This window comes from Panthera onca, chromosome C1 (assembly GCF_046562875.1).
Source record: "Panthera onca isolate mPanOnc1 chromosome C1, mPanOnc1 haplotype 2, whole genome shotgun sequence".
NCBI lineage: Eukaryota > Metazoa > Chordata > Mammalia > Carnivora > Felidae > Panthera > Panthera onca.
The window spans coordinates 52,551,203-52,575,857 of NC_138346.1; the positions used below are offsets into that span (position 1 = coordinate 52,551,203).

At 37.8% G+C, this 24,655-nt stretch overlaps 1 protein-coding gene across 1 annotated transcript in view; it reads right to left on the bottom strand.

Annotated features, from left to right (window-relative positions):
- ITGA4 (integrin subunit alpha 4) overlaps positions 1–24,655 on the bottom strand; it is a 92,860-nt gene that overhangs the window by 54,433 nt on the left and 13,772 nt on the right. Inside the window, exons 3-13 of the mRNA XM_060622074.3 lie at positions 18,461–18,567; positions 18,235–18,364; positions 16,440–16,507; positions 15,065–15,194; positions 13,409–13,494; positions 12,420–12,482; positions 12,193–12,330; positions 8,266–8,377; positions 2,183–2,277; positions 786–876; positions 162–207 (exon numbers count right to left, since the gene is read on the bottom strand). Of these exons, the coding sequence (XP_060478057.3) occupies positions 162–207; positions 786–876; positions 2,183–2,277; positions 8,266–8,377; positions 12,193–12,330; positions 12,420–12,482; positions 13,409–13,494; positions 15,065–15,194; positions 16,440–16,507; positions 18,235–18,364; positions 18,461–18,567 (1,066 nt within the window). The remainder of the gene's footprint in view (positions 1–161; positions 208–785; positions 877–2,182; positions 2,278–8,265; positions 8,378–12,192; positions 12,331–12,419; positions 12,483–13,408; positions 13,495–15,064; positions 15,195–16,439; positions 16,508–18,234; positions 18,365–18,460; positions 18,568–24,655) is intronic.

The window sequence follows — 24,655 nt, forward strand, 5'->3', positions numbered from 1 at the left end:
TAGCCACGTAAGATGGAAATACAATCCTAAAGTTCAATAAAATTTCATAATACCAAGAAAAAGCATTATGAGGTCACCACCACTGCCAATTTTAAAAACTGCCTCCCATCATTTACAATTAAGCCCAATTGTCATTAAGCAGTGAAATGCATCAACCTTACCTCAGCAACACAGCAGAATCAGACCGAAAAGCACCAACTGCCACATCTGGAGGATGAAAAACAACAGATTAATGAACATCATTAGTCAAAGAGAATTGCTTTCCAGCCACAAATACCTACGTATCACCTTATGACTGTATCAAAACACTATTTACAGAAAATTAATTACAAAAGATATACTTACATCTTAGGATTCATTCCACATTTATCTGAGTCTATTCATCTGTAATAACATTCATCCCTTTACAATGTAAACAAATTTTATGATAAAAACTTATAAAGTTTACTAAAAAATTCAATGTTTAGACTACACATAGTCACCCAGGAATCTCCTCTCAAGGTACAAAAAAGTGTCTTTTTTTCCAGCACCTCATGTTTGATTTTCATGGGTGCCTTTCATTTTTTCAAGAACAAGGAATAAAATGTCAAGTAACTAACACGGTACAACTGACTAATTATTTGATCATTTCTGACCCATCCTTGCATTCAAAAAAGCTTTAAAAAGGAAAGAAACAAATTACCAGTAAATTAGGACTTTTCCATACCAGTTCTATGTACTTTGTAATAAGGCAACACCCCAATAGAGCTCATTTCAATTTATGAAATAGTCAATTTAATACTCACCTACATATCCATTATTATCTGCATCAATTTGTCCAGATATAGACTGTCCAAACATACTTAATGATTGGCTGATTTGAAGTCCTTCAATTCTCTGAAAAATCGGTAAGTAGGAAGCAGTTTTTTAACACTCAAATATCTCAAAGAGTATCTCAAAGCAGCAACGATCTAGTTAAATCATGAGCCTTACAACACCTAGGCACATTTAGTAACAAAATGCATTTAAGTCAAATACTTGCATCTAAAAGAAATGAAAGTTGCCAGCTTGAGCTGGGCAGATAACATCTATTTTTTGCCAAGAAAAAAATCACTTTCTGACTAGAAAAAGCCACAAAGAGAAAATTATACAGAAGGGATCTTAAACAGTCCTGACTCTCTCTCCCCAGTCTTCTTTCAGGCTTTGTATTTATTTCCCTACTACTCAGGCTTATGATGAAAGCCACCCCATTTGGCCAGATTGCTTCCTAGCGTGTGACAACTGACATCAGACACGTGTTTCCTATTCCATATGTCTAATTTCACATCCGGATAGATTTATTCGTGTCTGGCCACTATTCATACTAAGAAAGTCAATAGTTTTTACTAGACAAGTACAGAGGTTTCATGTTCAATATGGAGAGCCATTTACCTATTTTGCTCAATCAAGAATAACAGTATTAGCTAATATTTCCACAAAAAGATCTTTGGAAAAACTTTTCTTCTCTGCATACGTATGGAGTGTTTCCTATACACTGAAATACCCCGATTTATCGAAAGACAAAAGTCAAGTCTGAGTTAGACCAGGGAACTTTATTAAAAGCTCCCATCTTGCGGCTGCTTCCCGAAAGAATCAGAGTATCATGTGTTTGCTCTCCCTGTGCGACCTCCCTGAAACATGGGGCTTTAGGCACACTGCAAGACACAGTTAATCAAATCCACATGGGCTTATCTGAAAGAGTACGGATACTATCTCAGAACATAAATTTGATGGAATGCAGAGGAAATATTTTTTTTTTCAGTTTATTTATTTTGAGAGCAAGAGAGAGAACACGCATGCATGTGTGTGAGGGAGGCAGGGGCAGAGAGAGAGGTAGGAAGAGAATCCCAAGAAATCACGACCTGAACCGAAATCAAGAGGTGGAGGCACCCAAGAGCCCCCAGAGGAAATCCTTACTAGATTAAATACAAACTAGAATGGATGTGAACCAGAACTCCTAGTTATGGAGAAAACATGTGATTCCAAAGAGTTATTAATGACCTTCAAAATGAGACCAACTACTGTTATTACAAGAAAAAGGGTGAAATAGAATACATTAAGTACTTGAAAGAGGAAATTAAGAAAAATAAATCTACGTTAACCCTGGAAGTTTCAGGAACCGTTTATCATCAATGCTTCTCTTGAAAGCAGAATAGTACCCTACCTGTGAGAACGTTGGTGAGACCCCATCTGCTCGGCCGTTGTAAATATAAATAGCACCTCTCAAGCCATCTTCCTGTGGAGCTCCAATTGCAACATCTGTTCAAGGATTTAAATGGCAGAAAAAATGAATTCTTAATAGAAAGAATGCAACTCTGAAGACTTTCATGCTACTTAGTTCATATCACATATGAAAGTTCCTTATCAAGAAATGAATACTCACTACACAGAAAACAAACACCACAAAATGCATCCATCATCATAACAATGTGCAGAATGGTATAAAACAGTCTGTGCTTGGAAGACGAAGAGCAAATGGCTCTGAAAGACACTCTAGTAATGGTTAAGGGCCCAGCCTCTAGAGCCAAACCACCAAAGCATGACCCCCAGCAGGGGCCTCTTCTTAACCTCTCTGTGTCTCAGTTCCTTCACAGATAGCCTGGGATCATGAGAGAACTCACCCTCAGCATAGGACATAACTCATGTACAGTGCTTAGAGCAGACCTGAGCACATAATAAATTATCATCTGTGAATATTATAACCATAAGAGTCCTTGTTTTGAGCTCTGGGTTTTACTTTATTTGCAAAATGACCTCTAAATTCCTGTTCTAATGAAAGTAATTAAGTTATTTGTTAAGAACATCTGTATCCACCCACCCATGTATAAACATGCAAACTGGATTTCGGAAACTGAATTTGTTCTGTAAAGTAATGACTACATCATCTTTATGACTTTATGGAGATTAGTATCAGGTTATGATGCCAAGAGAAAAAATAAAAGTTCATCAACTGACATAAGCAAAAGAAAACAAACTAGGAATGACATGATTGCTTAAGGGCCATAAATATACAACACATAGGAGAAAAATAATTTTCTACAGCTGCAAGAGCATTTCATTAGTTTTACATTTATTTGGGTTTAGTCATAGGTTCATTTACATGCAATGTTTTCTTATTACTTTCATAGAAACCCAAAATACAGAAAGTTTGCTTTCATGATAGTCAATACTTCTTAGTTTATCAGATCTGAAACCTTTTTAACAGCTACGGTGGTAATTGCTGACTGCTAGTTCAATGAGAATAAATACCTCTTTGATATGATTCTATGCCAAATGCTGTACAATTTCTAATAGCATCTAAAAGTAAATAATAGACATAATTTATATATATATTGTTTAAACATAATAAGGTCGCGCTCTTTTGACTTGTGCCAGTTATTTTAAATCCTCATGTGCAATAACACCCATTTGTTGATTTATTCAGTGGAAAACTATTGAGCACCTACTGTATTCTGGGCATTTGACAGAAACCAGCCATACAGGAGAGGGCCATGAAAAGGGAGTGCGGTCTAGCACGGAAGAAGAGAACGTAAAACCAGAATACAAGCACCACATATGAGAAGGTGGTAGAAATGAGGAAAGGCTTCACATAGAAGAGGACACCCAAGCCAAGATTAAAGTAGTGACAGGTCATAGCCAGGTGAGAAAAAAAAAAAAAAAAAAAAGGGGGTAAAGGCAGTTTAGACAGAGACAATAGCCTGCATCATGACAGTGGACTAAGGGGCAGCATGGGACACAGGAACAATGGCAATGAGTTTGAAATAGCTGGAGCCATACCTGTGCAAACTAAATACTCACAGGTACATAAGGGGAAGGAGTGGGAAGGAAGAGAGAGAAGGAGAGAGGAAGAGGGAGGTAAGGGAAGGAGTGGGGGGAAAGCATTCCGTGGCCACTGAAGGCAAGACCTGTCATGGATCTCAGTAGTCAGGGTTGGTTTATACTTCAACTACTATGGCTACATCATTAGTAAACTAGAGTCCTGGATCTTCATTCTCGATGATACGTAAAGCTAACGAGCCTGGGGCTATGAAGCTGTTGACACACAGAAATTCTCGCGATAAGTCACTAGCACTAGTGATGTAAGGCACAAGTCTTGACACAATACAGATGTGCCCTTTCAAATGAAATATAAAAAAGCCCAAATCAATGTCATTTCAAGCAGAAGACTTGTGGACTATATTCAGTTTTTTCCTTTCTTATATATAGATCCAAATTCTTATTTCCTATGATTACATTTGGATCTGTTACAGAACATACTAAATGTTAGCAAACGTTACAGGAATAAGGAAAATACGTATTATTAATGTTTTTTTCATGCCTATCCAAGTCAGTTTGGGACACAACATATAGAGCAAAACACTGACAATTTTTAGAACATTTTATTTCATTGTTAGTGCAAACTGTAACAATTATTAGCATAATCAAAATAATTTTAACATCAGCTAACAATGGAAATAAACACAATTTTATTATAATGCAGGCACTGTAAGTAGGGGCTTTTCTCATGTAACTTTTAAACGTTATCAAATAAGTACTTTTTGATTCCAACTTGGATGAGGAAACTGAGGCACAGAGTGTAACTTGCTAAAGGGCACAGAGCTAAGATATGAAGAAGCTGGGATATAAGCACTGCGGTCTGGCTCCCAGAGCCTGTGTTCACCCATCAACCATGCTCTACGGAATCATGAACACTACAGACTATCTCCAGTGTTTTCCTCTCCTGCAAACTCCTGCAGTCAAAAGAACTGCTCAATTAATGATATGATAATATATCAACATTTCAGGGGCACATAAATACACAGCTTATACTTCATTATGGCTCTGCTTAAAAAATATTCAAACATACAGTCTAGAAGTCAATGCTCAAGGTGAAAAAACTTAAGCCAAAATATAAGTGGTTTTTCCGTATCAATTTTATGGATGAAATCCAAAATGCTGTCAGTTGTGTCCATCATGTAGGTTTATTCATGTACCTATTCCCTAACTTCCTCACACTCTTGATGAGATTTTTATGCTGGACTCTTGCCAAATTGGTTATCTCCTTAGAAAATGGCCTGCATTGCTTTTCTAAGTACACAGGAAATTCAGCCTGATTTTTCCTATTGAATTAAAAAAAGAAAAAGGACAGGATATAATGAATGCAAAAATAACTTGTCTCCTCTACAAAGCACCACGAAAGTGTGAATAGTAAGGACTTTAAGTCTGTTTGCATCTATGACTGGACGTGGAAGGAAAAAGAACAGGTGAGATTTTCATCCCCTTTCTACAGAATCCCACACACTGCCATGAACAAAAAGTAACTTCACCCATCTACTCCAGAATAATTAAATAAGATAGAAGATGCGGTAAAGAATAGGGAAACAAAGAAATACAAGACAAGGTTCCTTACTTTCTCACCTAGGCAGATATGGTAGAGAAGAATTAAAAACCTCAGTGAAGAAGTACAACACGCTGAGCCCACTTGCAAATCAGCACAGTCTTGTTAAGATCGAAAACGTGCAAAGTGCTTACTCATTGGCAAAAATAAAAGGCTACCTTGGCCATAAAAAAGAAATTAATCCTGCCATTTGTGGTAACATGTATGAACTCAGGGCATTTTACTCAGTGAAATAAGTCAGAGAAAGACTAACACGGTAGGATCTCACTTTTACATGTGGAATCTAAAAAAAAAAATCAGACTCACAGAAACAGATCAGATTGGTGGTTGCCAGAGTTGAGGGGTAGGGGGAATTGGGTGAAAAGGTCAAAGTACAAACTTCTAGTTCTAAGATACAGTTCTGGAGATGCAAAGTACAGTGTAATGACTAGAGTGAACGATATTGTATCATCTATTTCAAAGTTGCTAAGAGAGTAGATCTTAAGTTATCACAAGGAAAAAAAATTAACTGTGAGGGAATAGATGTTAACTAGACGCAAGGTGGTAATCATTCTGTACTACATCCATATATTAGGTCATTCTGTTGTATACCTTCAACTTACACGATGTATTTCAGTCACATCTCAATAAAACTAAAAAAAAAAAAATTAGAACTGATAAAGTAGAAAAAGATAAACAAGCATGCACTGAAGTGAATCAGCATTAATAGAGTCACTAAATGTAAATATGAGGTAAATTATAAATGAAATTGTAATAGCACAAAAATATACTGAACTATGAGAAATAATCATTTGAATAGAATCCTAAATCATATGATCATATGTGTTTGAATAGAACACATAAAACCATTACCTTTAGGAGTCAAGAGCCGAAGACTTTAGGACACAAAGTGCTGGCTGAAACCTAGGTTCTCACATGCAGTCTGGAAGACCGCCTCGTACCCCCAAGGTCTCCCCTAGTTCCTCTTCCTAAGTCTCATGGACAGAACACTTTCTGTCCTTCACACGCCACTGGAAAACTGCCTGGGATTCTCCTCGCTACAGGAGTAATGTCCATGACCTTTTCACCACTATATCTGATTTTAAGAATTCAGGTTTGTCATTGACATTTTGATGCCACCAAAAAAAAAAAAAAAAAAAAAAAAAAAAAAAATCACTTCTCATGTGCACTCACCCATGTTTTATTTTAGTACATTCAAAACAGCAAATGGTTTTCCTCAAATGTGTCAATTAAAACAAGATGTATAAGGAATCATAACAAAGTAAGTATCTTACTGAATGATTTTCTTTTTCAAGGAAAGAACTGCATTATCTCATAATATCTATGAAATGTCAAGGTGCATAAACATGGCTTTATCCATAGATATTTATTAGGTAAATTCCCTAAATTTCACCACTTAAGGTTTTTTTAATGTCTTAATTTTATATTCCATTTGATTTTAAAATTATAGAAAAGGGTGTCACTATTTCTTTTATTTACATTTATTATGGCATATACTCTCCACCTGGCATGGTACATCTGACACAAAGTAAGTGCTCAATAAACATCAGAATTGCTGACTCTTGTGAAATACAGCATAATAAAACCTTATAGAAGTTTTAATGTAAAGCTTACATGTAACCATAACCTTAAAAATATATACTTAATTTCCTTTATTTTTAATAAGATAGTAAAACTCTAGAAATGGTAATATTTGTATACCAAATTATACTCTTACATTTAATAGAGTCCATATATTCAATATGTGATATCTATTCAATGTATATTCAAAGTATTCAAAATATATAGTCAGTAACCCACTAACTTTCTTCTTGAAGACCAACACATTTTATTTTTTTAATGTTTATTTATTATTGACAGAGAGAAAGAGACAGAGCATGAGTGGGAGAGGGTCAGAGAGGGAGGGAGACACAGAATCTGAAGCAGGCTCCAGGCTCTGAGCTGTCAGCACAGGGCCCAACGCAGGGCTCGAACTCACAGACTGCAAGATCATGACCTGAGCCAAAGTCGGACGCTCAACCAACTGAGCCACCCAGGCGCCCCAAAGACCAACACATTTTAAACAATTAGAGTGAAGCCTTTTGGCGTAAGAGGTATTAAAAATAAGCGAGAACTTATAGTACTCCCTCATCTATTTCCTGTATCCAACTCAGTTTCAACTTATTACCATATACCAATTGCTAATGATTACATTAAGATAGACAATTCTGAGCCCTGAAAATATCAAATACTTATTTGCTGAACTCTACAAATTGCACACCCTCCTTTCAAACCCATTCATCATCCTATGCACAATTTTACCAGACTTGGTTACCATTCCGTATTAGACTGACAAAAGTAAATTTTAAGAGGAAAGGCTGGTAGACACAGGTATTTCAACAGCAGGGCTGATATCCAGGCAATAGGCACAGTTATGACAGAACTATCTAGTGCATTAGGGAGTGGCTTCCATATAAGTTGGTCAATAGCCAATATTACTGGGTCTGCCAGCTGTCCCTCACTATTGCTAAGCGTGCTCTCCTGCCATTTACCAAATCGTCCCACAACGTAGCACCTGAACAAGGGATGCCTGGCACAACGGGGTCTTCTAGAACCCTGCTCCAGCTCTGCAGCCAGCCTCTGTTGGGTCTTATCAGTGTCTTTACTGTACATAGAGTTAAATAGCCTGGTCTAATGAGTCTGCAATCAATTAAGAATAATTAACCAGTGAGGAGAAGTCAGGTATAACACCAAAAAGAAAATGAGCTTAGCATAACATTTTGGCTCCATTTTCTATAGAAAGGCAAACAACTTAAAACTCCAATCATATTATCTTTCATGTTCCATTTTAAAAGCAGAAGTCAAGTACCAAATTAGATACTTTTCATTACCTTCAAAGCCATCATTATCAAGGTCTCCAAGATTAACAATAGATTCCCCAAATCTTGCAGCATATTTGTCACTTCCAAGGAGCTCTGTTTCCATTTCGTTCATTACTGCTCCCTAGACAGAAAAGGGGGGAAAAGATGTCATTATAACCCTCTCTGACAACTTTACACATGATTTACTGTTGTAATTGGATATGGATTTTTTCTAATGCTTCAAACCAGTTGGACAAACTACAGACTGAGCTTTAGTACACACATCTCCGTTCCATTCAATAAATATTTATCAAGTATGTCAATACATATAGTAGTATGATTAGAGCTCAGAGGACATAAAAATTGTCGAACTCATGATCCCTGGCTTTGAAAATCCAATAAATCATTTTGATAATTCAATTTAGCAAATATTTATTGAATTCCTACTAAAGGCAATGCACTGTGCAAAGAGGAAAGAGGCGAAGGAGGACCAAGCAGCGTGTGTAGGAGACAGTCTCCCCTTCCTGAAGAAGCCCAGTTACATGGAAGGCTTAGCACGAACATGGAAATGACTGAGAAGCACAGACTGCTTTGTATTATCAAGAACAGCATATCTAACTGTAAAAGCAAGGAGAGATTTCATAAGAGATGGTATTCAAGGTGGCTACTGAAGGATGGACATAATTTTAATATGCAGAGAATACAACCAGCAAAACAAATTTCCAAAGAATTTGGCTGTTATGAATGGTATGTAGAATGAAGGAGACAAAAACAAAACAAAACAAACAAACAAAAAAAACTGAAGTGTCACGGTGTGGAAGTTTGAATACTGAGGGAAATTTACTTCCATTCAGGGAACAGGAAGCCACTGAAGGCTTCTGAGTTCAGGAGTTGGCACAACGGAAGCTAGCCTTGAGCCTTATCCTAGCGGCAATGAAACACGGATTGGTCAACTGCTACCTCTTAAGTTGAAAGATGAGTTATTACAAGGAGACATTCAGGGGCACCTGGGTGGCTCAGTCGGCTAAGCCTCTGACTTGAGGTCAGCTCAGGTCATGATCTCACAGTTCGTGAGTGTGAGCCCCTCATCAGGCTCTGTGATGACAGCTCAGGGCCTGGAGCCTGCTTCGGATTCTGTGTTTCTCTTTCTCTCTCTCTCTCTCTCTGCCCCTCCTCTGCTTGTGCTCTCTCAAAAATAAATTAAAAGAAAAAAAAAAAAAAAAACAAGGAGACGTTCAATAATGTTACAATAATGAGCCACTGCAGTAACAACTGTCAGACCTCTTTCTAAACTCTGTCACTCCTTTGTACTAAGAAAAAAAAAATCCATGCACTCATCATAGATCCTTTCCTCTTCTTAGTCTCTTCATCATCCCCTAATCACACAGGTTGTTTCCTTTTGATTATGAAACACCCTTCCACTTTTATTTTCCAACCAAACAACTCCTAAACTTAAATTCTTTATTCTCATGTTTGTGTCTTTTTTACACTTGAGGTCTTAGAGGTCAGAACTAAGATTATTCTCAGCTATTTCCATAGGTTTTGTTACATTTCAGATATTTGCTCAGTGTTTTTTTTTTTTAATGAATCATCTCTGCAGACAAAAATCACCGGCACCGAAAACAGAAATTATTTTATCAGGGAATAAGGGATGAAAAAGCTGGACTCCAAGGGAAATCCTAATTTAAAGAGAAGGGAGAATGGGCTCCAGAGAGGACGAGAAGGTATAGACCTAAAACAATAGAAAGGTACTGAAGTTCCACGAAGAGGGTTTCAAGAAGTAGTGATCACTCTTCAAGTATTCTCCAGTCAGAAAATGGTGACCTCTGGCGACCTCTAAGAATTATTTTAGTAGAAGCAGGTGGAAGCAAGATTCACTCAAGTATCATTCTTCCTTCAGTTCATTCAGAAACAATTACTGAGCACCTATTTCTTCAGTCCTCTTTCAAACCCTAAAAACACAGCAGTAGAAAAACACTTCCAGGACAAGATCAGACAGTACCAAGCCAAACTAATATATTGCCAGGCAGTGGTTAGTGCCATTTTAGAGAGGTAACAAATAGGAAGTAAGAAGGGAACAAAGAAAGAATAATCTAGGTCAGAAGGGTTAAAAACTGCAATCAGTTATGAAATTACCCCATGTTCAATAGTGGTGCCTCCAGGTAGGAATGAGGGAAGAACAAGAGGGTAGCCTAACGGGTACAGCTCCTTCCTTGCCCTTTAAATCAAAGGAACACACTTTTATTTGTTTTTCCCATTAGGATTGCTTAAGACTTCAATGAGGAAAAAAAGATCACATACTGTCTTATTGTAGGTGTATAGGATTACTTTTCAAGCTGTTTTCAAAAAGTTTAGTTTATAAAGAAAAGTATGCATGATGAGAATGTAGCTGGTATAAGATGACCATTTATGAGTAGGGAAATGTGAAATATCTGTGCAAAAAAACCTAATGCTTGATATCACTGTTAAGGAGATATGCATGATCACTTTGTCGATGATATGCCTTGACTATTAAATTTAAGTGGAAACACAGTCTAGGGAATCCCAATTAACAACTTTGCTGCTCTGTATTCGGAACTTTGAAAATCTTTTAACTGTATAAGACTATTCACTCTCAAATCAAAGTGTTTAGGCTAGTGCTTAATATAGGACCTTATCAAATGCTCTAAAACCATTGATTAAGACTACAAATACTTTCTTGAAACAGATTTTACTTTGTTGAATCCTGACCAAAATTGCTGTGCCTTAAGAAATTAGTCACTTTTCTCATAATTCCATTCTTTCTCTTAAATCAAAGGAACAGACCAAGACGACTCCATCAAGGCCCTGTCAATTCTTTGTTTTTATTTAATGCCAAGAAGACAGACTGGCAAAATAAGGTCAACAGAACTCTTTAAATTGAATTGTGAAGTGGTTAGTTTCTACTCCACAACATTTCCCATAATTTATAACTCAACCAGAAGCAGTAATTACTTGTACACCTACTGTATCTACTTTGGAATGAACTATGCCCATTTTTTAAAATGAGTGTTTATTTTTAAGAGAGAGACAGGGAAAGAAGGACAGAGCATAAGCGGGGGAGGGGCAGAGAGAGAGGGGGAGACACAGAATCCAAAGCAGGTTCTGGGATCTGAGCTGTCAGCACAGAGCCCAATGTGAGGCTCAAACCCACCAACTGTGAGATCATGACCTGAGCCCAAGTTGGATGTTTAACTGACTGAACTACCCAGGTGCCCTTTATATTCTTCAATTTTTTTTTTTTAATGTTTATTTCTGAGACAGACAGACACAGAGTGTGAGCAGGGAAGGGGCAGAGAGAGAGGGAGACACAGAATCTGAAGCAGGCTCCAGGCTCTGAGTGGTCAGCACAGAGCCCAACATGGGGCTTGAACCCACCAACTGTGAGATTATGACCTCAGCCGAAGCCAGACACTTAACCGACTGAGCCACCTGGGTGCCTCCCTTATATTCTTATATCAAGAATATCATCTTGATATTGTGTAAATTAACATTTTATCCAAACACATCTTGTTTCCTATTCTTTTCAAATAAATTAAAAACATTTTCTACTTTATCTTCTACTTCTGATAATATTTGTAAGCAAAGACATTCACTACAGAACCAATGATAAATCTACATTTTGAGGGATAGATAAAAATCATTCTTTCAAATGAGATTTGCATTATAATAAAACTAAAAGGAACTTTACTTGAAATTCAAGAGGTCAGTAGACAAACACCAGAACAACTAATCTCCTACTTCTGGAATGTCAAAATGGGACAGCTTCCCACCCACCAGAATGTTCCATTTCATTTTTAGAGCATTAGTACAATAGCAGAGTTTCTACTTTCATCGGTAAAATAAGCCTAAGAATCTATAGCCTCAGAAGCCTGAACTAACTTCAGTTTGTATCATAATACCATAGACAGCCTGCAGCTGGTGAGTGATTGGACTTACTGAGCCAGAGTTGATATACACAAACACTCTGCCTTCCTCCCTGATGATGCTCTGCATGGGAGCTCCCACGAGGAGGTCTGAGAAGCCGTCTGCGTTGAGGTCCACGGCACAGACAGAAGCTCCAAAATAGGAGCCAAGCTGCCCAAAACAAACCAGATCCCGTCACTGAGAAAAGCAGCAGGGTGATTCACGAAAGCCCTCGGTGATACCAAAGGTGGAGACATTACCTTTTTACCTTTCATTTCATGTAAGATGTTTAGTTCTCTGGCCTCGATGCTGAATATGTATGCCTGCAATTAGGAACAGAGTTAGAAAAACTGAGACTGCTATCACGTTAAAAAAAAAAAAAAATCCTCAGGTGATCAAAACATCAACGTTCACAACTTGTAACTGCCCAAAGAGTTAAAAAAAAAAAAAAAACAAAAATCCTTTTGGGTGTAATTCAAAAGCTTTAGGGAACCACATTCACATTAATATGCCTTCCTTGAACTATCTTCTCAGGGACATCGTCTTGATCCCTTAGAGCACAAAGTGCTGTTTGCCTCACTTTCCAAAGTAAGGCTCAGAAAACTTTAGTGATGTCCACACTACAATGGAACAAAAACCCAGAACCAGAAAGAACATCTGATTCTTTCTGGTCTTACACAAAACATACAGCTCGCTCAATATCCCTTCACCTAGAAACGTGGTAACCAGTAAATATATTCCCTAGACATCTTGAGATCTTTTTTTTTTTTTTCAAAAACAATTTACTCACAAGAAAGAAAAGCCTCTGGGGCGCCCAGGTGGCTCAGTCGGTTAAGCGTCAACTTTGGCTCAAATCATGATCTCACTGTTCATGAGTTTGAGCCCTGCATCAGGCTGCATCGGGCACTGTGCTGACAACTCAGAGTCTGGAGCCTACTTTGGATTCTGTGTCTCCCTCTCTCTTCCCCTCCCCCGCTCACACTCTGTCTCTCTCAAAAATGAATAAATGTTAAAAAAATTTTTTTTAAAGAAAGAAAAGCCTCAATTTGACTTTCAGAATTTTCCTTTAAGCTTTTCTGTTAAATTTAATCTAAAAGCCATACAACTTTCACCATGAAAGGCAGTGCACAGCTCATCACTTTTAGTTTTCATTCCTTAGAATTTTTGCAGTTTCTCCTTTAGTATCTCATTCTCTCATGCAGTTTCCTTGAAGTTTTGTCAAGAATTAATGTAAAAATGTAATTCTTACTTTACCAATCTGTTCATGTTGAGGGGCTCCTCCAACTACTTCGGTAGTATGCGGACTCCGAAAATGACCAGCTCCAACTGAGTAGCCTTCAAAGAAAGTGGACAACAACCATGGGAATCATTATTTGCAAGGGGTAAAATAGATCATCATAAATCCATTCACAGAATCAAATGAGACTGAATTCCAAAGACTACACTAAACGGTTTTAAGAATATTTAGCATAGCAATATTCAAAACTGTTCATTTATCATATGCTTTAAGCAATTATTAGTCTGTGTTATGAAGCTAGGCACATGGCTTTCATTTCCAAGTCCTAGAAATTAAAGAGAGCACTTTTACATCTGGTCTGTTGGTCTCTATGTAGTACCAGAATATGCTAGCTTCTAGTATTACAAGTGAAATATTTTAGAGATCTAAAATTTAACATGTTAAACTTTAAGCAAAAACTCCCTAAACTTCAACTCTTTCACCATGGAATCTTCCTACAGTGATAAAACCATATGAGGACACAAATGGTAAGATATTTTGTTATAAGACAAAAGGCATAATGCTAAGTTATATTTCTTATAATACTTCAAGATATACTTCAACCACAAACAAGTAAATGTTGAACTGTAAGCAAATTCCCTCTGTTTGAAAAAGAATTCTTCCTGTATGAATGGGAAAAAATAACACCGCTTTTTCTTATTGTAATTATTTCTGAGTATAGGTTGCTTACATTTGAAGCACATATGATTAACAAATCTGTATTTTCTAAAAAGCTATGGGAAAAGCATCCCTTTTTACTGTAACAGGAATCAATGCTGAGAAATCTTGGGTTTCTGTAGAAATACAGACTATAAAGTGTCCTACTACACAGGATGAGGAGGCAATGGAGGGGGAGGAAGAGGAGAGGAAGGAGAAAGACAAGAATAAACTCTGGGAAATATTTTCTAAGAACATTTGAGGCTAAGGTCAATGAGCTGTTTTTAGATCCGTATGCTTCATAATGTTACTCATTGTGTAGAATGCTGTCGATAGCCCCACTGACTTTCAGCTGGTCCTTTAAGAAACTACACTTACTCATACATGATTCAATGAATTCGTGTCGAATGCCTATAAAAGTTCCTTGGTGGGCGCCTGGGTAGCTCAGTTGGTTGAGTTTCTGACTCTTGATTTTGGCTCAGGTCATGATCTCACAGTTTGTGAGTTTGAGCTCCACATTGCTGTCAGCACAGAGCCCATGGAACCTGCTTGGGATTCTCGCTCTTCTCTCTCACTGTCCCTCCCCCATATGTTCATTTTCTCTCTCTCTCTCTCTCTCTCTCTCTCTCTCTCTCTCTCTCAAATAAATAAACTTAAAAACAAAAGTTCCTTGGATACGGTAAGCACTCAATAGATGCAACCTTTACGATAACATGTTTACTGCATCAAGATACAAGCTTGTAAGAGTAAACTAAACCAGTTCTCTAGTCTAACAAGTAAATATTAATATTTAACATATATAATTACAATCATTAAGTTAAAGTTTCATCGATTATATCCTTAAAGTGACAGTTTATGAATTCTTTAATTGCTATTGGCCATTTTGATCTTTTGAGGAGACTAGTAATCATAAGTAAGAGAAATAGTATCTATAAGACCTAGAGGACTGGAGTTTGTCCATTTTTACAGTACCTAAATAACTTCCAAATTTTACTTCATTATCTTTGTCTAAAAAAGCCTTGTACTTATTTGTAGTTATATTGTAGACAAAAAGAGAGCCAGTCCAATAAGATGATCCCGGGGCTCCCATCACAATTAAATCCTGTAAGAAAAAAAAAACAATTTATCATCATTTCAAAGTTTAATCCACTCAAAACCTCCTCCAAATATACATTTTAAGTAGTGACAAGAATACATTTTGATAATACATTTCTAAAATCTGAGCATTTTATGAATTTAAAAAACATATCAGAAAAAAAGCCAGAGAAGCTAGCTAATGAATTTTCACCTACAAGCACAATCTCATAGAAGAAACTCTCCCTTCACACTCATCAGTGAACCTTAAAATTGAAGAAAGAATCATGGAATACTAAAGAAAGCTTTTGGGAGACAGGTAATGTGGTTTCTAATCAAGTGAATCGCATCTGGATAATTCATTAGTGCTTATTATGGAGATAATCACGTGTTGCTAAAGAGTAAAAAGTGGATTTAATTTATTCCTATTTGCTAAGAGTCAATGACTAGTTTCCTTAACAATGTTAGCTTAGAAAAAAAACAAATCGAATGGAATTTGGGGGCATATTTGACGATAAATACAAATTTAGGAAAAGGAAACAAAAGTCAGAATGAACAGATATATTTGGTGAAATATGAAAACTTCTAGCGATCAAACCTATTTAACATATTTCTAAATTTCCTAAATGATCCTGACCTTATAAAAAGGTCAATTTAATATAAAGTGTTTTTTTTTTTTTTAGGTAATATTTATGGAAATTGTTAACTCAAGGCTTGATAGTCTGACTGCATAGATCCAGAAAACATTCAGAAATTCCTAATGGGTTTTGAAGGTAAAATGGGAGATTTGGAAGTTGAATACAACTGTGATCTTTGATTGTATATCCTGCCTGGAGTGTTAGAGAAAAACAGAGTTTGGGAATACGTCTAATTTAAAAGGATATTAAATTCTTCAATCTCTCAATTCTCATAATTTTAATGAAAGATGTGGATTCATATGTTTTTCCCCTCAACTAGTAATTAAAAACATATTTGAATATTTTAAATGTATGAGTTAAAGCAAATAACAATAGCTTCCTTTTATTAAATTTTTGATGCAAGTCATATTCTTTAGTGTAGACTTTTAGTTGGTCTTGTGTGACACAGCCATCTTAAGTATTAACTGGTTTTCAAAATATGTTGAATATTGAGTGTTGAAAATTAAGCTGTAATATACTCAAATTTAAGAAAACTATTATTTAGGTGTTATACAATTTTTACCATAAAGCGTAACACCTGTAAACCAGAAGTCTGAATCTTAAGAATTAAAATTCTGTATTTTAGGAGCTATTACCTCAGTGTAAAAACTAGATATTCCAGCTTGACAGGATGCAAAATTTTCTCCAAATTTTCTCACATAATCTAAAATGAAGTAAAAAAACAAAAAACAATTCAGGATTTCATTGAAAAAGACAAAATTTGCATAATTTTATCTTATAAATCCTTACTAACATACCTTTTAGAGTCTATATTTTATACTAACCCATTTTTAAGATAGTAGCTTTGATAAAATTTAAGATAAAAAATCTTTTCCATATTAATCCCCAAAAATATTCCTGCAAAATAGCAATAAAAACAGCTACCTCTGCCTCTTTCTCATGGAAAGAACATGCAGCATACACTCGAAAAAATTGTCAAGTGAGTATCTAAGACAGGGCTAGAATTTGTGTCTTCCAGTCCAGGTCTGCATTAAAATAGATTTCCTGGGGTACCTGGGGTGACTCAGTTAGTTGAGCAGCCAACTTCAGCTCAGGTCTCCCACTACCCATGAATTGGATGCTTCTGGAACCTACTGGGAAGACAATGCTCTGCTTCTCCCGGGGAACGGATGTAAGTAAACCTCGATAGAAGAATCAGGCCCACATCCTTGTTTTGGCTTTGCTAACTGGAAGAGTTAAATCAATTAAGTCATTTGTAATTAATAGTCCTGGGCATGATTTTTCACTCCTTTTTATATCCCCCCGCCTTTTTTTAAAATAAATTTCCTCATAGTTTTAGGTGTTTTAAGTTCAAGGTAAGTTTAATGTTTTGCAGGATGTGGCTGGGTATAACTGAACAACAGCACAAAATTCTACTCTGAGAAGGTTTTAAAGTGTCAACCATACACCCCGGAGAAAAAGAGAAGGATAAACATACAGAACACTAGACTGAGTTTCACTTCATTAAGAATTTAAAATTCACCTTTTGTCTTCCTAGATGTTCAAAGGCCAATTAGAGATTAGGAGTTTTTCTAAGACATCCCATACCACAGAAGACCCCAAAGTTAACAGAATAACTGAATTTGCATGCATGGTCAAAATTTTGTGAGGTAAGGGAAAGGTTATTTGGACACTGTAGTGATCATTTTGGTTACAAAAAGTGGAAAATGGAATGCATATATATTTAATTCTGAGATTTCCAAGGATACATTTTTAGAATTTTAGTTCTGTTAAGATAGGTTTTAATGCTCTGTTGACATTCACCCCTAATTTTGCTCACTTCAGGTGTTAATGTCCCAACTCTGCTTACACTACTGCTACCTAACAATCTAGAATTTTCATAGGAAAATTTTTCAAAGTTAAGATACCAATCCCTTGTTGTTTCAAGGAATATATGTGAATTAAAAAAATAAATAAAGACACAGTGAGTGGGAAAGATTTGCTTACACTTACACTTGAATCTTTCTAAATATTCTTGAAGGCTAAAGATAAAACAAGAAACCTAAACAGTTTTCATCTTCCCAGACTTTTCAATCTCAAGTTTTTCATCATAATTTCATGATTTTAAGTGTCCTCTATATTCTGGACATTAGACTCATTCATGTGGAGTTCAAAATATATTTAGTGCAAAAGTGGGTAATTATCAACTAAATTCTAGAATTATTCAAATGTAACCATACAAATTTATATTCCTAAAAGCACAAAGCACATTTTTTTGCACTCACACTACCGCAATTGAATAAAAAAGAAATACTTTGAGTAGTTAAAAATACAGCTATTTTAATAAGATTTCTTCTCCTCTCTCTGCATATACAAAATTGAAAGTAAAAAAAATATTAAAGGCATTCACTTGTTTTTCTTGATCCGGGTAGTACCAAAATGATTCCTTACCTTGATAACATGGAGCTATTCTTTTGCTCAGTTCTGTTCGTAAATCAGGGGGCATTCCATAGCAAACACCCGTAGGGAGCTTATTTTCATTCTTTATATAAAATATGTTTTTCCATCTGTGCCCACAAGCCTGAATAAAACACAAACGTAGATCAAATGATGTGAACATCACACCCAGAATATCTGATCCCCTGATTTTCTGAGTGGACTAATCCCAATAGCATACCACGATGGAGCCATTTTCTCCTGGCTGTCTGGAAAGTGTGACCCCCAACCACTGATTGTCTCTTTCTTCCAGACAAGTCTTTCCACAAGGTTCTCCAGTAGGGCTACCTACAGTATTTGGGGGGGAAAAAATACCATCAGTTATCCTGAAAACCATAGGACAACAGAGAAAATAAACATGCTTATCCCCAAGTTTTCTCCTTCACCACATATAAAACATCCTTGACTCCTGTTCCTCTATCACCTTATACTCAGTGCACAGTATGGGGGGGGTGGGGGAACACTGAGTTACTCTGTGCCAACATAGCTTTTTCTCTCACCAGGTGGTTTGTGTTTGTAGAACACAACATCTCCAGCTGGTAACATCATGAAGCAATGGGCTCAATATAGGAGACAGGTAACCAACACGACTGGGGGTAGAGGGTGGCAGGGAGACCAGTTGAAACCCACACAGGCTGTGCAGATACAATTACAGGGTGTCATTTGTGGTAAAGAATGTGCCTTTGTTTTGACCATTTGTCTAGCATTACAGGCAACATTACCAGAGCACGTTTTTTTATATTAAAATTTTTGATTTCAAGTTTTTATTTGAATTCTAGTTAACATATGGTAAAATTGCTTTCAAGTGTAGAACTTAGTTATTCAACACCAGGTGCTCATCATAAGGGCCCTCCTTAATCCCCATCACCCATTTAGCCCAGCCCCACCCACCTCCCTCCATCAACCCTCAGACACTTTACTCTAAAGAACAAGCTATCAGAACACTTTTATTATTTTTAAATGTTTACTTATTTTGAGAGAGAGAGAGAGAGAGAGAGAGAGAGAGAGAGAGAGAGAGAATATGAGCAGGGGAGGGGCAGAGAGAGGGACACAGGAAATCCCAAGCAAGCTTCACACCCTCAGCACAAAGCTGGATGTGGGGCTCGAATCCATGAACTGTGAGATCATGACCTGAGTTGAAACCAAGAGTCGGATGCTTAACTGACTGAGCCACCTGTGCACCCCTATCAGCGCACCGTTAAAGACATTTCTTGCATTGAGACTTTAGGAATAAAAGAATATGGTCCTCAGAATTTAAGTCACATTCCAGCATTGAAGCTGGGAGGTGATGACTGAGCACATGGAAAGTGGCTGTGTCTAATTAGCAGCACATTAATAATGCCTAGCATTGAAGACAAACTGCCCTACAGTTTACATTTAGTTTATTGTGACTATTTTCAAAAAAAAAAAAAGACTGGAAAACTTGATTTTTTTCAGTAGTGAATAAAACACATGAAAAGGTACTTTGGCGGGGCTCCGTGGCTCAGTCCAGTAAGCGTTCAACTGGACTCTTGATTTCCGCTCAGGTCATGATCTCAGGGTTCTGGAGTTTGAGCCCCTTACCAGGCTCTCTGCTGTCAGTACAAGCCTGCTTCGGATCCTGTCTCCCACTCTCTCTGCCCCTCTGCCACTCATGCTTGCACTCACAAGCATGCTGTCTCTCAAAAATAAGTAAACAAAAAAAAAAAAAAAAAAGTTATTTAGGGGCATCTGGGTGGCTGAGTGGGTTAAACGTCTGACTCTTGACTTCGGCTCAGGTCATGATCTCACGGTTTGTAAGTTTGAGCCCAGTGTTGGGCTCTGTGCTGACAGCTCAGAGCCTGGAGCCTGCTTCAGATTCTGTGTCTCCCTCTCTCTGCCCCTCCCCTGTTCATGCTCTGTCTCTCTCTCTCTCTCTCTCTCTCTCAAAAATAACTAAAAAAAAAAAAAAAAAAAAAAAAAAAAAGTTATTTAAAAAGGTACTTCGGCAAATGCATGAATAGCCAGAAAACGAAACATAAATATTTTCATGGGCAATATAGCACTTCTAAACTGTACAAAAGAAAGTGATCTTCCCAATGATATTTTTTTTTTTCTTTTGCTAGAGTGACTTCTTTGCTTTATAGCTAGAATCCTATTAACATGCTTTAAAGTAAGTGATTTTGGGGTAGAGTAAGATGTAGTCTCTTAGGAATCCTTTCACTGACCTTATGTCTACCCTCTTCAATTGCCATGTGAGAGTTCCATTCCACCTGAACTGAATTCCAAAGGCAGGTGATTACATTTTCATCAGCTTAACTGGATAAGGATGTGGAACTTGGGTTTGTTTACTTAACTCTTAACACTAGTCACTTGTACCACTTTATCATATATTTATAGCGACCATTCTCAAAATCATCAGGTGCTCCATCTCCTATAACCTTGACATAAAGCTTCCCAGGCAAACTCATACTAACTACATAGATAAGGCTAGTATTTTGAAAGTGAAATTATTTGCAGCAATGTCCTGACTAGGAGGAAATTTTGTCTCAATGGGAATGGGAAGATGTTTGTGTATACATTTGTTCTCCAAAACGCTGTTCAGGACAAACAGTAAAACCCTTCAACACAGCTGAACTGAACCAAGTTTCCTAGCTGCTCCCTTGAAGGTTCTGATTCAGTAAGTCCAGGTGAGGCCCAGACTACCTCAGTTGACTCTCATGGTCTGGAATATTGTTCCAATAGAATGTGGATAAGGGTTTTCTGGCCAGGCTTCTTACAGAGTTTTCTACCAGACTTCCACATCTTGGTAGCGGCTCCCCGGAGCACTGGACTTGAAAATGATTAAGTATAGGTCTGAAAAAATAATGCTATTGATAAGCAATGTGTACCTGGAATGAAAAGGGGGTCTGCTGCAGCCCAAACCTTGATAAAAGACGGTCCAGGGAGAAACAGAAGATCCCCATGTTAAAAGTAATGAAGAAAGGGAAAAAGAAAGAAAAGGAGAAGGAGGGAGAAAGACCATTGTGAGTGTTGGGTGGGTAAGGTCTCACAGAGTTAGCATGGCTACATGATGCCAACCTAATTGAAAAAAAGTGAAAAAGACAGTGACAAACACAAAATTTTAACTCACTGTGATGCAACTTCCAGTTTAAATTTTTCACCAAAACCACCCATTATTTTTGCCAATGTCGAAAATAGATAAATGGTAGATTCTGTCTACCTGAAGGTGAAGTTCCTAATTACCACAACAGACATTTAAATAAACTATCTTCTCTGAAAACACCAAAGCCTTTGTAAAACTGCCACGTGGTTGACTAAGGCACCTCAGCAAGAGGAAAATTAAGGACAGGAGAGAAAGGAGGTCAGAAATAACACCTGATCGCTGTTTTCATCATGATTGCACAACTGAATACAGCCAATAGTTAGAAACAAATTTACCGTTCTGGAGCTGCTACCCCAAAGTTAAATAAATATGCAGTAATTCAGAGCTGCACAAAATATCCTGTAAGTTGCTGGATAAAAATGGCCAAAAAGTTCTCTGTGAACTTCCGTCAAGTTTAAAATGAAAACCAGCACCTGAGGGGCTCAGTCAGTTGAGCTTCCGACTTCGTCTCAGGTCATGGTCTCGCAGTTTGTGGGTTTGAGCCCCGCGTTGGGCTCTGTGCCAACAAACAGCGCAGAGCCTGGAGCCTCCTTCGGATTCCGTGTGTGTCTCTCTCTCTCCCCCCCCTCCCCTGCTCATGCTCTGCCTCTCTCTGTCTCTCAAGGATGAATAAATGTTAAAAAAATGAAAACGAAAACCAGAGAAACTGTTGTGTTAAGCCATTTCCTGGAGCCACAGATGATTCCACTTTGCATCAGCTTCACCCGGTGACGTGGCAGAACCATCACTGCTCAGAGCTTCATCCAGCGTAGCCAAACAATTCATGTTCCCACCTCTCTCGAGGTCACTTCCCGCAAATGTTTTTCTCTCCACATCTTTGTGTAGCTCTCAGACCTCTGGACTTACACCAACCACCCCCCACCTCCTGCCCGCTGCCGCTCAGGCCTTGGGCCTGAATGACGCTACTGACTTTCCTGGTTCTTCAGCTTGCAGAGGGCAGATCATGGGACTTTCTCTGCCTCCTAACTGAAGGAGCCAATTCCCATAATAAATCTCTTCTTATATCTAGCTACCTACCTATTATCCTCCCACCCTGCTGGTTCCATTTCTCTGGAGAACTCTAATACAACTACAGTTATTTATTCACAGCTAGCCTACTTCCCAAACTTAGTCACTAACAACCTAGTTCATCACGTCTAGGACCACATCTTGCTCACCATTATCCCACCCCCAACACAGACCCCAGGAACATGTGCTGAAAATGGGTCAGTAAATTAAAAAAACAGTTCGGGGCGCCTGGGTGGCTCAGCCAGTTAAGTACCCAACTCTTGATTTTGGCTCAGGTCTCCACTTCAAGGTTTGTAAGATAGAGCCCCGCAGCCGAATCTGACTCAGCTGACAGCACCGAGCCTGCTTGAGATTCTCGCTCTCTCTCTGCTCCTCCCCCCCACCCCCGCTCACACATGCAGGCTCTCTCTCAAAATAAATCAATGAACATTAAAAAAAAAAATAGTTCAAAGCTTGCGTGGTAGTTTAAGTATCTTCTATTCGTGTTTCATATCTTAACGGGAGACATGTACGAAAGGATGAATGCATAGGCAGAAAGAAAATTCACAAAGTCATGAAACAATTATTCTCTCAAATGAGAAAAACTAATTCCATTAAGTGAACACACACTCACATTTGTATAGGCTTCTCCTTCCCACTTCCAGACGCTGCTTTTGCCCCGGAGGCAGCACCCAACAGCGAAGGTCCTGCCAAGCTACTCTCTGCACTGGTTTCAAGACAGGATCCATTCAAAGAAGAGACTGTCGGGGTGCCTGAGTGGCTCAGTCGGTTAAGCGTCCGACTTCGGCTCAGGTCATGATCTTGTGGTCCGTGAGTTCGAGCCTGTGCTGACAGCTCAGAGCCTGGAGCCTGTTTCAGATTCTATGTCTCCCTCTCTCTCTGGCCCTCCCCCGTTCATGCTCTGTGTCTGTCTCAAAAATAAAAATAAATGTTAAAAAAAAAAAAAACAAACAAAGAACGGCCTGTCAGTCATCATCACTGCTCTGGGTCGTTTCTTCAACTCAAGGAAGTTTTTACCCTTGTCTTCTGGAGTGCTTGCAGAATCATGTCGGAGAAGCAAGACCTCTGCAACTTCAGCCTATGCTCAGGACCATCTTCAGCGCTCTCCCTTAACCTTGCCTGCCTGAGTTCACGCCTTTAGCACGTGGTTCTCAGCCTTGACTGGACATTAGGATCACCAGGGAGGAGTTCAAATAAGTACCAACACCTGGTCCCCACTTTCTGGAGGCTCAGATCTGATGTGTCCTAGACGTAGAATTTTTGAAAGGCTCCCCAGACAGGTGTGTGTAACTGGGCTTGTGCTCTACAATGTTAACGATTGTGCCTTCTCCTGGACTACATTGTATCTGAAAATACTCTATTTTCAAAATACTAGTACTAGCTTTTTGTCCTCCTTGGTTTAAGCTAGATACTGAAATAGGATATCAAGTGTTAAGCAAACTTTCTTCATGTGGAAATACAGAGTTTGTAATGTGTCAGAAATGATTATTATTAGAACTGTCATGAGTTAATTCTCGTGAATTTCCCTGACATAACATCATAAATAAATTCAGATTATCTTTATATTTTATCCAAATGTCATACTGAAATGATTTGTAAGCAGGTTTTCAACTCAGCTCATACATTTCTAATCTAAACTCTTAGTAAATCAAATCAGCTTCATAATTGAAAAAGTACTTTACATGGTTTCACATAAAGGAGGGAAGCCAAATTAACATGTGATAATTTCCCATGCTTTTATACAACTACAATGACTAATCTTAGCAAAGTTGATTGCATTTTTTCAGTATATATTAAAAATACGAAACCACATAAAACCATATTCTTTATTCGAAAAATTAGACTAGTTTTGCTTTTTCCATTTTTTTTTTTCATTTGTGAAGGAACATACAAGAAGTGTGCTTGTTACTTCAATTTTTTTATTTCTATCTGCTGATTTGGGTTTTTTAAAAATGTTTATTTATATATTTTTAAGAGAGAAAGCGCAGGGGAGGGGCCGAGAAAGAATCCCAAGCAGGCTCTCCACTATCAGCACAGAGCCCGACTCAGAGCTTGAACCCATGCACGGGAGATCACGACCTGAGCCGAAATCAAGAGTTAGACCCACTGAGCCACCCGGGAACCACCCCCCCACCCCCCCACCCCCGCCATCTGCTGATATTCTATCAGTAAATCCACATGTGTATAAATGTGAACGAGCAGTTAAATTTGTTAGATGAATATAAAGGTTGTTAGTACAAAGCC